General features: G+C 38.4%; 1 protein-coding gene across 1 annotated transcript in view; it reads left to right on the top strand.

The window, feature by feature from the left end:
* COG5 (component of oligomeric golgi complex 5) overlaps positions 1-12,563 on the top strand; it is a 386,458-nt gene that overhangs the window by 2,393 nt on the left and 371,502 nt on the right. Inside the window, exon 2 of the mRNA XM_037010866.2 lies at positions 9,137-9,276. Within this exon, the coding sequence (XP_036866761.2) occupies positions 9,137-9,276 (140 nt within the window). The remainder of the gene's footprint in view (positions 1-9,136; positions 9,277-12,563) is intronic.

The raw sequence follows: 12,563 nt of genomic DNA, 5'->3' as shown, positions 1-12,563 counted from the left end.
TGTTTGATTTTTGTTAAGATCTTTGGCACCACTGACCACGTATTTGCTTTAAACTGTCATCTTTTGATTTTTACCATTTCTCTTTCTTTCTCTCTGAACTCTCCTTAGTCTGATTGCTTTCATTTCTCTTGTCTAATCCCCAATTTTTGTTTTTTTCCTGGCTTTTGAACTCTGTCTTACCCATTTCCAACATTTAGTGCATTTTAAAATTTCTTCCTAAATCATCTGTTCTCTTTTTCATGGTTACAAAATTAATATCTATGCACACAAACACAGATATACATGGCCATTACCTTTCTTGTGAGCTATAGAACTGTTTACTGGACATTTCTATCTTGATAGTGAACAAGCTCTACTAGTTCTACATAGGAACAGAAAGTCCAGGTTCTACCTATGAAAAAATGAAATAAATTCCTTTCTTTGTTTTTTTTGAGGTGAATATGTTATTGTGATACAGTGGATATACACGAAAAATTTATTATGCTTCCTACAATCTCCCCCATCTGAACACAATACTATTCTTTTCTTTTTTTATTTTAGTATCATTAATATACAATTAATTACCTGAACAAAATTATGGTTATTAGACTCCTCCCATTATCAAGTCCCCACTACATACCCTATTACAGTCACCATCCATCTGCATAGTAAGATGCTATAGAATCACTACTTGTCTTCTGTGTTATACTGCGTTCCTCATGCCCACACCCCGCTACATTATATGTGCTAATAGTAATGCCCCCTTTTCCCCTTATCCCTCCCTTCCCACCCATCATCCCCAGTCCCTTTCCCTTTGGTAACTGTTAGTCCATTCTTGGGTTCTGCTATTTTTTTTCTTTGTTCTTATACTCCACAGATGAGTGAAATCATTTGATATTTGTCTTTCTCCACTTGGCTCATTTCACTGTGCATAATACCCTCTAGCTCCATCCATGTTGTTGCAAATGATAGGATTTGTTTTCTTCTTAAGGCTGAATAATATCCCATTGTGTATATGTACCACATCTTTATCCATTCATCTACTGATGGGCACTTAGGTTGCTTCCATTTCTTCACTATTGTAAATAGTGCTGTGATAAACATAGGGGTGCATATGTCAACTTTAAACTGGGCTCCTGCATTCTTAGGGTAAATTCCTAGGAGTAGAATTCCTGGGTCAAATGATATTTCTATTTTGAGTTTTTTGAGGAACCTCCATACTGCTTTTCACAATGGTTAAACTAATTTACATTCCCACCAGCAGTGTAGGAGGGTTCCCCTTTCTCCACATCCTAGCCAACATTTGTTGTTGTTTGTCTTTTGGATGTTGGCAATCCTCACTGGTGTGAGGTGATATCTCATTGTGGTTTTTATTTGCATTTCTCTGATGATTAGCGATCTTTTCATGTGCCTGTTGGCCATCTGAATTTCTTCTTTGGAGAAGTGTCTGTTCAGATCCTCTGCCCATTTTTTAATTGGATTATTTGCTTTTTGTTTGTTGAGGTGTGTGAGCTCTTTATGTATTTTGGATGTCAACCCCTTATTGGATATGTCATTTATGAATATGTTCTCCCATACTGTAGGATGCCTTTTTGTTCTACTGATAGTGTCCTTTGCTGTACAGAACCTTTTTAGTTTGATATAGTCCCACTTGTTCAGTTTTGCTTTTGTTTCCCTTGCCCAGGGAGATATGTTCATGAAGAAGTTGCTCATGTTTATATATCCAAGAGAGTTTTGCCTGTGTTTTCTTCTGTTAGTTTTATGGTTTCATGACTTACATTCAGGTCTTTGATCCATTTCGAGTTTATCTTTGTGTATGGAGTTAGGCAGTAATCAGTTTCATTCTCTTACATGTAGCTGTCCTGTTTTGCCAACGCCAGCTGTTAAAGAGGCTGTCATTTCTCCATTATAAATCCATGGCTTCTTTATTGTATATTAATTGACCATATATGCTTGGGTTAATATCCGGACTCTCTATTCTGTTCCACTGGTCTATGGGTCTGTTCTTGCGCCAGTACCAAATTGTCTTGATTACTGTGACTTTGTAGTAGAGCTTGAAGTTGGGAAGCGAGATCCCCCCTGCCTTATTCTTCCTTCTCATGATTGCTTTGGCTATTCGGGGTATTTTGTGGTTCCATATGAATTTTAAAACTATTTGTTCCAGTTTCAGTGAAGAATGCTGTTGATATTTTGATAGGGATTGCATTGAATCTGTAGATTGCTTTAGGCAGGATGGCCATTTTGACAAAATTAATTCTGCCTATTCAAGAGCATGGGATAAATTTCCATTTATTAGTGTCCTCTTTAATTTCTCTTAAGAGTGTCTTCTAGTTTTCAGGGTATAAGTCTTTCACTTCCTTGGTTAGGTTTATTCCTAGGTATTTTATTCTTTTTGATGCAATTGTGAATGGAATTGTTTTCCTGATTTCTCTTTCTGCTAGTTCATTGTTAGTGTATAGAATGCGACAGATTTCTGCCTATTAATTTTGTATCCTGCAACTTTGCTGAATTCAGATATTAGTTCTAGTAGTTTTGGAGTGGGTTCTTAAGGGTTTTTTAATGTACAATATTATGTCATCTGCACACAGTGACAGTTTAACTTCTGCCTTGCCAATCTGGATGCCTTTTGTTTCTTTGTGTTGCCTGATTGCCGTGCTAGGACCTCCAGTACTATGTTGAAGAAAAGTGGGGAGAGTGGGCATCCTTGTCTTGTTCCCAATCTTAGGGGAAAAGCTTTCAGCTTCTCGCTGCTAAGTATGATGTTGGCTGTGGGTTTGTCAGATATGGCGTTTATTATGTTGAGGTACTTGCCCTCTCTACCCATTTTGTTGAGAGTTTTTATCATGAATGGATGTTGAATTTTGTCAAATGCTTTTTCAGCATCTGTGGAGATGATCATGTGGTTTTTGGCCTTTTTATTGATATGGATGATGTTGATGGATTTTCAAATGTTGTACCATCCTTGCATCCCTGTAATGAATCCCACTTGTTCATGATGGATGATCCTCTTGATGTATTTTTGAATTCAGTTTGGTAATATTTTGTTGAGTATTTTTGCATCTATGTTCATCAGGGATATTTGTAGTTTTCTTTTTTTTGTGGTGTCTTTGCCTCATTTTGGTACTAGAGTGATGCTGGCTTCATAGAATGAGTTTGGGAGTATTCCCTCCTCTTCTATTTTTTGGAAACTTAAAGGAAAATGAGTATTATGTCTTCTCTAAATGTCTGATAAAATTCAGCAGTGAATCCATCTCTTCTGGGAGTTTTGTTCTTAGGTAGTTTTTTGATTACCAGTTCAATTTCTTTGCTGGTAATTGGTCTGTGTAGATTTTCTGTTTCTTCCTTGGTCAGTTTTGGAAGGTTGTATTTTTCTAGAAAGTTGTCCATTTCTTCTAGGTTGTCCAGTTTGTTAGCGTATAGATTTTCATAGTATTCTCTAATAAGTCTTTGTATTTCTGTGTTGTCCATAGTGATTTTTCCTTTCTCATTTCTGATTCTTTTGATGTGTGTAGATTCTCTTTTTCTCTTTTTAATAAGTCTGGCTAGGGGTTCATCTATTTTGTTAATTTTCTCAAAGAACAGGTTTTGGTTTCATTGATTTTTTTTCTTTGTTTTATTCTTCTCAATTTTATTTATTTCTTCTCTGATCTTTATTATGTCCCTCCTGCTGACTTTGGGCCTCATTTGTTCTTTTTTCAGTTTCAGTAATTGTGAATTTATGCTATTAATTTGGGATTGTTCCTCCTTTAAATAGGCCTGAATCGCTATGTACTTTCCTCTTAGAAGTGCCTTTGCTCCGTCCCACAGAAGTTGGGGCATTGTGCTGTTGTTTTCATTTGACTCCATATATTGCTTGATCTCTGTTTTAATTTGGTCATTAATCCATCGATTATTTAGGTGCATGTTGTTAAGCCTCCATGTGTTTGTGAGCCTTTTTGCTCTCTTTGTACAGTTATTTCTAGTTTTATACCTTTGTGGTCTGAGAAGTTTTTTGGTAGAATTTCAATTGTTTTGAATTTACTGAGGCTCTTTTTGTGACCTAGTATGTGGTCTATTCTGGAAAATGGTCCATGTGCACTTGAGAAGAATGTGTATCCTGCTGCTTTTGGGTGTAGAGTTCTGTAGATGTCTGTTAGGTCCATCTGTTCTAGTGTGTAATTCAGTGCCTCTGTGTCCTTACTTATTTTCTGTCTGGTGGATCTGTCCTTTGGAGTGAGTGATGTGTTGAAGTCTCCTAGAATGAATGCATTGCATTGTATTTCCTCCTTTAATTCTGTTAGTATTTGTTTTGCATATGTAGGTGCTCCTGTGTTCAGTGCCATAGATATTTATAATGGTCATATCCTTTTGTTGGACTGACCCCTTTATCATTATGTAATGCCCTCTTTGTCTCTTGTTACTTTCTTTGTTTTGAAGTCTATTTTTTCTGATACAAGTACTGCAACACCTGCTTTTTTCTCCCTATTGTTTGCATGAAATCTTTTCCATACCTTCACTTTTTCTCTGTGTATATCTTTGTGTTTGAGGTGAATCCCTTGTAGGCACTGCATAGATGGGTGTTGCTTTTTTATCCATTCTATTACTCCATGCCTTTTGATTGGTGCATTCAGTCCATTTACATTTAGGGTGATTATCGATAGATATGTACTTATTGCCATCGCAGGCTTTGGATTCATGTTTACCAAAGGTTCAAGGGTACCTTCTTTACTCTCTAACCATCTAACTTAACTCATTTATTATGCTATTATAAACACAGTCTGATGATTCTTTCTCTCTCTTCTTTTTCTTCCTCCTCCACTCCTTCTGTGTTAGGTGTTTTATGCTGTACTCTTTTGTGTTTCCCTTGAGTGAATTTGTGGATAGTTGATTTTATTTTGCATCTAGTTAGTATTTGGTTGGTCTACTTTTTTTGCTGTGTTTTTATTTTCTCTGGTGACATCTATTTAGCCTTAGGAGCACTTCCGTCTAGAGCAGTCCCTTTAGAATACATTGTAGAGATGGTTTGTGGGAGGAAAATTCCCTCAACTTTTGCTTATATGGGAATTGTTTAATTCCTCCTGCAAATTTAAATGATAATCTTGCTGGATACAGTGTTGTTGGTTCGAAGCCCTTCTGTTTCATCTCTTTGAATATATCATATCATTCTCTTCTGGCCTGTAAGGTTTCTGCTGAAAAGTCTACTGATAGCCTGATGGGTTTTCCTTTGTAGATGATCTTTTTTGTCTCTTTGGCTGCTTTTAATACCCTGTCCTTATCTTTGATCTTTGCCATTTTAATTGTTGCATGTCTTGGTGTTGTCTTCCTTGGGTCCCTTGTGTTGTGTTCTCCCAGATTGGGGAAGTTCAAAGACAGTTTCTATCCTTTTTTCTCTCTTCTTCTTGTGGTACCCCCATAAAGCGAATATTGTTCGGTTGGATTGATCACACAGTTTTCTTAAAAGTCGTTCATTCCTAGACGTCCTTTTATCTCTCTCTGCCTCAGCTTCTCTGTATTCCTGTTCTCTGAATTCTATTCCATTAACAGTGTCTTATGCATCATCCAGTCTGCTATTAAATCCTTCTCTTGTTTGTTTCATTTGTTATCTTCCCCTGGAATTCATCCCTTGACTCTTGCATATTTCTCTGTAGCTCCTTCAGCATTCTTATGACTTTTATTTTGAATTCTTTTTCAGGAAGATTGATGATTTCGGTCTCACCAGGCCCTCACTCTGGTGTTTCAGGTTATTTTGGACTGAAGAAGGTTCTTCTGCCTTTTCATGGTGATGGAAGGGCGTCTGTTTCAGCTGGGAGAACAAAGACCCTTTCTGCTTGCTTGTCACCTTGCCCATCTCTGCTGCCTGTGCTGGTCAGCCACACACCAGGAGCAGCCTCTGGGTTGATACCCTGAGCTTCCATAGGCAGGGCAGACTTCGGGATGGCCAGGGCAGTGGTGGGTTTGCAGGCAAGCGATGTGTGTTCTGCTGTGAGAACAGCACCCCTTCATGCTTCTTGAACTCTGTGCTGGTGTCTGCTGCCTGTGCTGGGCAACTGCACACAGGGATCAGCCTCTGGGTTAATCCCCTGAGCTGCCGTGGGTAGGGTGGCCCTCGGGTTGGCCTTGGGCACTGGCAGTGGTTGCAGGTGAGCAGTTCGCTGCGAGAGCAGAGCCCCTATGTGCTTCCCTGACTCTGCGCTGGTTTCCTTTGCCAGTGCTGGTCAACTGGGTGCATGGGGAAGCCCCTGGGTTAATCCCCTGAGTTGCCGTGGGCTGTGTGGCCCTTGGGATTGCCTAGGGCACTGGCGGTGGTTGCATTCTAGCAGCATGTGTTCGCTGAGAGAACAAAGCCCCTTTATCCCTTCTGGACCCTGTGCTGATCTCTGCTGTCTGTGCTGGTCAGCTGTGGGCAGGGGCAGCCTCTGGGTCTGGCCTGGTTAGCTGTGTGCTGGGAGAAGCCTCTGTGTGGTTGCTGTGGGCGTGGCTGCTCCCCAGCTGTTCTGCAGCAATGGCAAGTCAGTCGGTTTGCTTCCAGTGCCGATGGGGGGAAATGAACGGCAGCCTCTTTGTTGCCATGAGGGGCTTCAGATCTGCATTTGCCACCCAGGGGGTTATGGCGCCTGAAGTTCCTTAAAGTTCCCAGCGTGCTGGGCTGAGTGTGCCAGGATGATTTTGTCTACCTGTTAAACCCTTGTCCCTTTAAGACTTTTAATTCACCTGCTTTTCTTTTGTCCCAGGGAAGCTGGCTGTGAGAACCTGTTCTCAGTTTTAGTCTCGGATTTTGCATTTCTGTTCCTCTAATATCCAGTACACCATGCAATGTGTGTCTGTGCTCCTGGTGCAGAATACTAGGGCTGGTTATTTAGCAGTTCTGTGCTTCCACTCTCTCCCCACTCTGATTGTTTTCCTCCCACTGGTGAGCTGGGGTTGGGGGAGTGCTTGGGTCCCTCCGGGTCATGGCTTTGTATCTTACCCTTTACCGTGAGATGTTGAGTTCTCGCAGATGTAGATGTAGCCTGGCTGTTGTACTGTAACTTCTAGTCACTCTTTTAGGAATAGTTGTATTTACTGGATTTTCAAAATATCTATGGTTTTGGGAGGAGATTTCTGCCACCCTTCTCATGCCACCATCTTGAGAATCTCTCACCCTTTCTTTGTTTTTTTGATCTCTCTCCCCTAACCTTTTCTTCTGTAGTCTGTTACCATTAATTGTATGGATTATGAGTTTCTTGGAGGCAGGGGTAATTTCATATTCATCATTATACGAAGCCTGGTAGTCTAGCCTAATGTGAAGCTGAATTCCCCATGTTAGTTTATGAAGAATCATCCTTTTTGCTCTGCCTGATCACTCATTTTCAGCTTGTCTCTATGTCCTATAGATTATAGATCAGGTTAGTCTCTTCCTTAACATTCTTAGTTCCACTACTGTAGACTTTCATCTTGTTACTTGGGCTGTTAACATAGCACCTTTCTGGTCTCTGCAGTGCTCTTCCTTGGGTGGGCCGAAAAACCAGCCTTCTGGGGAAATAGGAAAATCCCTGATTTTGTAGTATATGCCAATTTCCATAATGTAAATACTCTCACAATTGTCAATATTAAGATACTTACCTGTGATGTCCTGAAAAATCTTACAACTGGCTCTCAGGTGCTAATACAAGCCAGCTCTGGAACACTGTGGTATGAGTAATCCCTTTTCAATCATCTTCCATACTGCTTCCAGAAACTGTCTAAAACACAAAGCTGACAGTGCTCTTTTTGGCCTTAAAATGATGAGATATAGTACTCTGAACATTGTGGGTGTCTTCCAGGCTCTTTTCAAAACTGCTCCCCTGACAACATGTCAGTCTTTACTCTTTCTGCCCCACATATGTACTCTGTGATTAGACACACTGAAGTCAGTATTCCCCTTATTTCTCAAAATATGCCATGATATTTGCTGCCCTAAGCCTTCCCACTTCTAGAATGGCATTCTCCACTTGTCTACTTGGTAGGATCCTTAATCCTGAGAACTACTTGGCAAACTGGAAGGAAATGTGGTTCTCATACTTAAGGTCCATGTAGCGGTTTTCATTTTTCATTCCCCTCCACTTTGCTAGTAGTCTAGAATGAATCTTGCTTTTAGCGGAATACTTCCAGCTGATACATAGATTAATTCATTCAACCAATATTGAGCACCTGCCATGTGTCAGACATTGTTAAGGCCTAGGGAGGTGGTAGTAAACAAAGACCATGCCTTCCTGGAGCCATTATGGTGCATATGAACAATTAAAGCTTTCTTATAAGTACTCTGTACTCTGTTTTGCTTGTTAGTTTCATAATCTCTGTCAAGGCAACGATATGTCTACCAGACGGGTAGCAGATAATGATTAATAGCTGCACTGAGCTTACTTCTACATATCTATTTTTAATTCATAATTCTGTCCATATTTCTTTGACCTGCAGATTGGTGGATTTCTATACAAAAAGATACCTTCTTAACATCTAGTATCACTTCTTTTTCCTGCCTATTAAGGGTGTATTTTGAACAGTTTCTGTTTCCATTTACTTATCATACTCACAGATCCTAAATGTCAGTAATACCTATACATTTTTTGGCCTATTTCTATTAAAATTCCACTTACTTTATTATAACATTTTGTGCATTGATCTAGAAATATCAGAGACCATAAATACCACATATAGTCAACTTTCCTGTTATCATTGTCAGTGATCTTGTTTTCTTGCATTAAAGGCTATGATTAGTAGTTAATTCTTAATCTTTCACTCAATATTTTCCTTCTGATTCACTGATAAAATTTAGCTTTTCACAGTATAGTATAGTGTTTCAGAGTATGAGTTCTGCAGGTAGACTGCCTGAATTGACAGTGAGGTTGGACAGGTTGCATGCCCTGTCAGTGCCTGTCTCTTCATCTGTTGAGTGGGGAAAATGACAGGTTGAACAGGTTATGTGGGGACTGAATGAATCAATATGAGTAAAGTGCTTAGATAGTGTCTGGTACAAAGTAAGTGCTCAGTGATGAACAGTATTACTTTGTTATGATACTACTTCCCCCTACTTCCCCCTCTTCTCATTCACAACAGTTCCTGCTTTGTAGAAAGACCTCAAAATATGTTATGATTGTTTAATATCTGTTTCTTTAGTGCAGTGTAATTAGTAACTGGTGATTTTTCCTTTTTTCCCCAGACTGTTACAGTGATTTTTTAAATGAAGACTTTGATGTGAAGAGTTACACTTCCCAATCTATTCATCAAGCTGTAATTGCTGAACAACTAGCAAAACTTGCCCAAGGAATTAGTCAGTTGGATAAAGAACTACACCTGCAGGTAATTCTAATCTTCTGAATTTTTGCAGGTTATTTCACCTAAAATGATAATTTATCATTTTTATAATCTTTTTATTATTTAGTCCAAATGCATATTTACATGAGCAAATGTACAACTAACTTACTAGGGTGGCTAATTTTTCAAAGTATACATATATATATATATTTTTTGAGAGGGCATCTCTCATATTTATTGATCAAATGGTTGTTAACAAAAATAAAATTCTGTATAGGGGACTCAATGCACAGTCATTAATCAACCCCAAGCCTATTTCTCAACAGTCTCCAATCTTCTGAAGCATAACGAACAAGTTCTTACATGGTGAACAAGTTCTTACATAGTGAATAAGTTTTACATGGTGAACAATGCGAGGGCAGTCATATGACAGAAACTTTGGGTTTTGATCACGCATCATGAACTATAAACAATCAAGTCAGATATGATTATTTGTTTGATTTTTATACTTGATTTATATGTGAATCCCACATTTCTCCCTTATTATTATTATTATAATTTTTTTTAAATAAAATGCTGAAGTGGTAGGTAGATGCAAGATAAAGGTAGAAAACATAATTTAGTGCTGTAAGAGGGCAAATGTGGATGATCAGGTCTGTGCCTATAGACTAAATATTAATCCAAGCTAGACAAGGGCAGCAAAACATCCACAGATGCAGAAGATTTCTCTCAAAACAAGGGGGATGAGGTTCTAAGCCTCCCCTCTGTTGATCCCCAATTTCTCTCCTGATGGCCCCCCTGCAACTGTGCCTGTCTTAGGTTGTTCCTCCCTTGAGGAATCTTACCTGTCTCTGGCTAACCAGTCATCTTCCGGGGCCATACAGGGAAATGTAAAGTTGGTAAGTGAGAGAGAAGCAATATTGTTTGAAAAGGTTAGTTTTTTTACTTCTTTGCAGATTTATGCCCTGTGGCTTCTATGCCCAGCATTTGTCTGGAGCTATCTTTACCACTTAGAAGAATTATGATACTCGGTAATTTTCGATATGAGGCACGAATTCTACTAAAGGGTTGTAATTAGGAAGGAAGAAGAAAAGCTATAGAAGTAGCAAACGGAAGAAAACATAGGAAGATTGATTATTTTTTTGACATATCTTCTTGTAGAGTAACATAAGCATGTATAGGTTTTAAACCAGTAATTAAATTACGCACACACATTAACATAAAGGAATACAGCTACATAACAAAACCAGACCTACAATTACCAGCCATATCCAGTGAAACCAAGAAAACCAGTTAGGTACCATAGGCATTTGTGAAAACTTATCAGTTATATGATGGATATTGTCTAACTGAATTTGAATAGTTTCAAAGTGTATTTTTGAAGTTTTCTCTTAAAAGACTTTCTGTTGAAAAACTAATATACCTCTTTTTCCCAAACCTTTTATTGATACTTTGTTTTCAACACCTTAACTGATATGCAGTGAATAATATAGGTGGGCAAAAAATAGAATGCCTTTGATAAAGATAATAGAAAATGGAATTTTGGAAGTAGAACAATGTGAATGAGAAAAATTGAGATGTTCACTTTGGCATAAGGTATATTAACATTTGCTGAAATTATAGAAAGTTGATGAGTTTTTGTTGGATTGAGCAAATATGGGGAGTTAGGAGATGGATTCTAATCTTAGCTGTGCTGTTATCATTCATATCATTTAATGTCTTTGAATCTTTAAAAAAAGTCTATCAAAATGGGTTGGAGTGAATAAGGGAGAAGAGGGGATTGTAGTAGAAAATCTTGAAGTGTCTTCCTCTTCTATAATTCTACAATTTATAAGGTGGTTTTATGGTATACTTACTGGTGTTGCCTTTTGTTTCTGAGTAAGCACTTAATAAATATTTAAATGATGAACAGATACAAGATTAGAGTTCAATATTTGTCAGTGAACATTTGTAAAACACTTTTAAACATTAAGCTGTAGGGATAGAAAAATAAACACATTTCTTGGCTCTCCAAGGATTCACAGACCAGTGCAGGTATAGAAATAATCAACGGAAAATGATGCCTAACTAAAACAGTACAAAGCGTTTATGGGAACAAGGGAGAATGTACTTGTCTCTGCCTAGGGTTCTCAAGGGACAGCTTTTAAAAAAATTTTTTTATTAAGGTATGATTGATATACACTCTTATGAAGGTTTCACATGAAAAAACAATGTGGTTACTACATTTACCCATATTATCAAGTCCCCACCCATACCCCAATGCAGTCACATCCATCAGTGCAGCAAGATGCCACAGATCCACTATGTGGCTTTTCTGTGCTACACTATTCTCCCTGTGATCCCCCACACCATGTGTACTAAACATAATACCCCTCAATCCCCTTCTCCCTCCCTCCCCACCTCTCTTCCCATTCCCATCCTCTTTGGTAACCACTAGTTCCTTCTTAGAGTCTCTGAGTCTGCTTCTATTTTTTTCCTTCAATTTTGCTTCATTGTTATTCTCCATAAATGAGGGAAATCAAATGGCATTGTCTTTCCCTGCCTGGCTTATTTTGCTGAGTATAATGTCCTCCAGTTCTATCCATGTTGTTGCAAATGGTAGGATTTGTATCTTTCTTATGGCCAAATAGTATTCTATTGTGTATATGTACCACATCTTCTTTGTTTTTTTTTTTTTGAGAGGGCATCTCTCATATTTATTGATCAAATGGTTGTTAACAACAATAAAATTCTGTATAGGGGAGTCAATGCTCAATGCACAGTCATTAATCCATCTCAAGCCTAATTCTCATCAGTCTCTATAATCTTCTGAAGCATAACGAACAAGTTCTTACATGGTGAACAAATTCTTACATAGTGAATAAGTTCTTACATGGTGAACAGTACAAGGGCAGTCATCACAGAAACTTTCGGTTTTGATCACGCATTATGAACTATAAACAATCAGGTCAAATATGAATATTCGTTTGATTTTTATACTTGATTTATATGTGGATCCCACATTTCTCCCTTTATTATTATTATTTTTTTTATTTTTCATAAAATGCTGAAGTGGTAGGTAGATGCAAGATAAAGGTAGAAAACATCGTTTAGTGTTGTAAGAGAGCAAATGTAGATGATCAGGTGTGTGCCTGTAGACTATGTGTTAATCCAAGCTAGACAGGGGCATTAAAACATCCACAGATGCAGAAGATTTCTCTCAAAACAGGGGGGGTGAGGTTCTAAGCCTCACCACTGTTGATCCCCAATTTCTCACCTGATGGCCCCCCTGGGACTGTGCCTGTCTTAGGTTGTTCCTCCCTTGAGGAATCTTACCTGTCTCTGGCTAACCA

This window comes from Manis javanica, chromosome 6, assembly GCF_040802235.1.
Source record: "Manis javanica isolate MJ-LG chromosome 6, MJ_LKY, whole genome shotgun sequence".
NCBI classification, from domain to species: Eukaryota; Metazoa; Chordata; class Mammalia; order Pholidota; family Manidae; genus Manis; species Manis javanica.
This window is presented reverse-complemented; position numbering and strand designations above follow the sequence as displayed.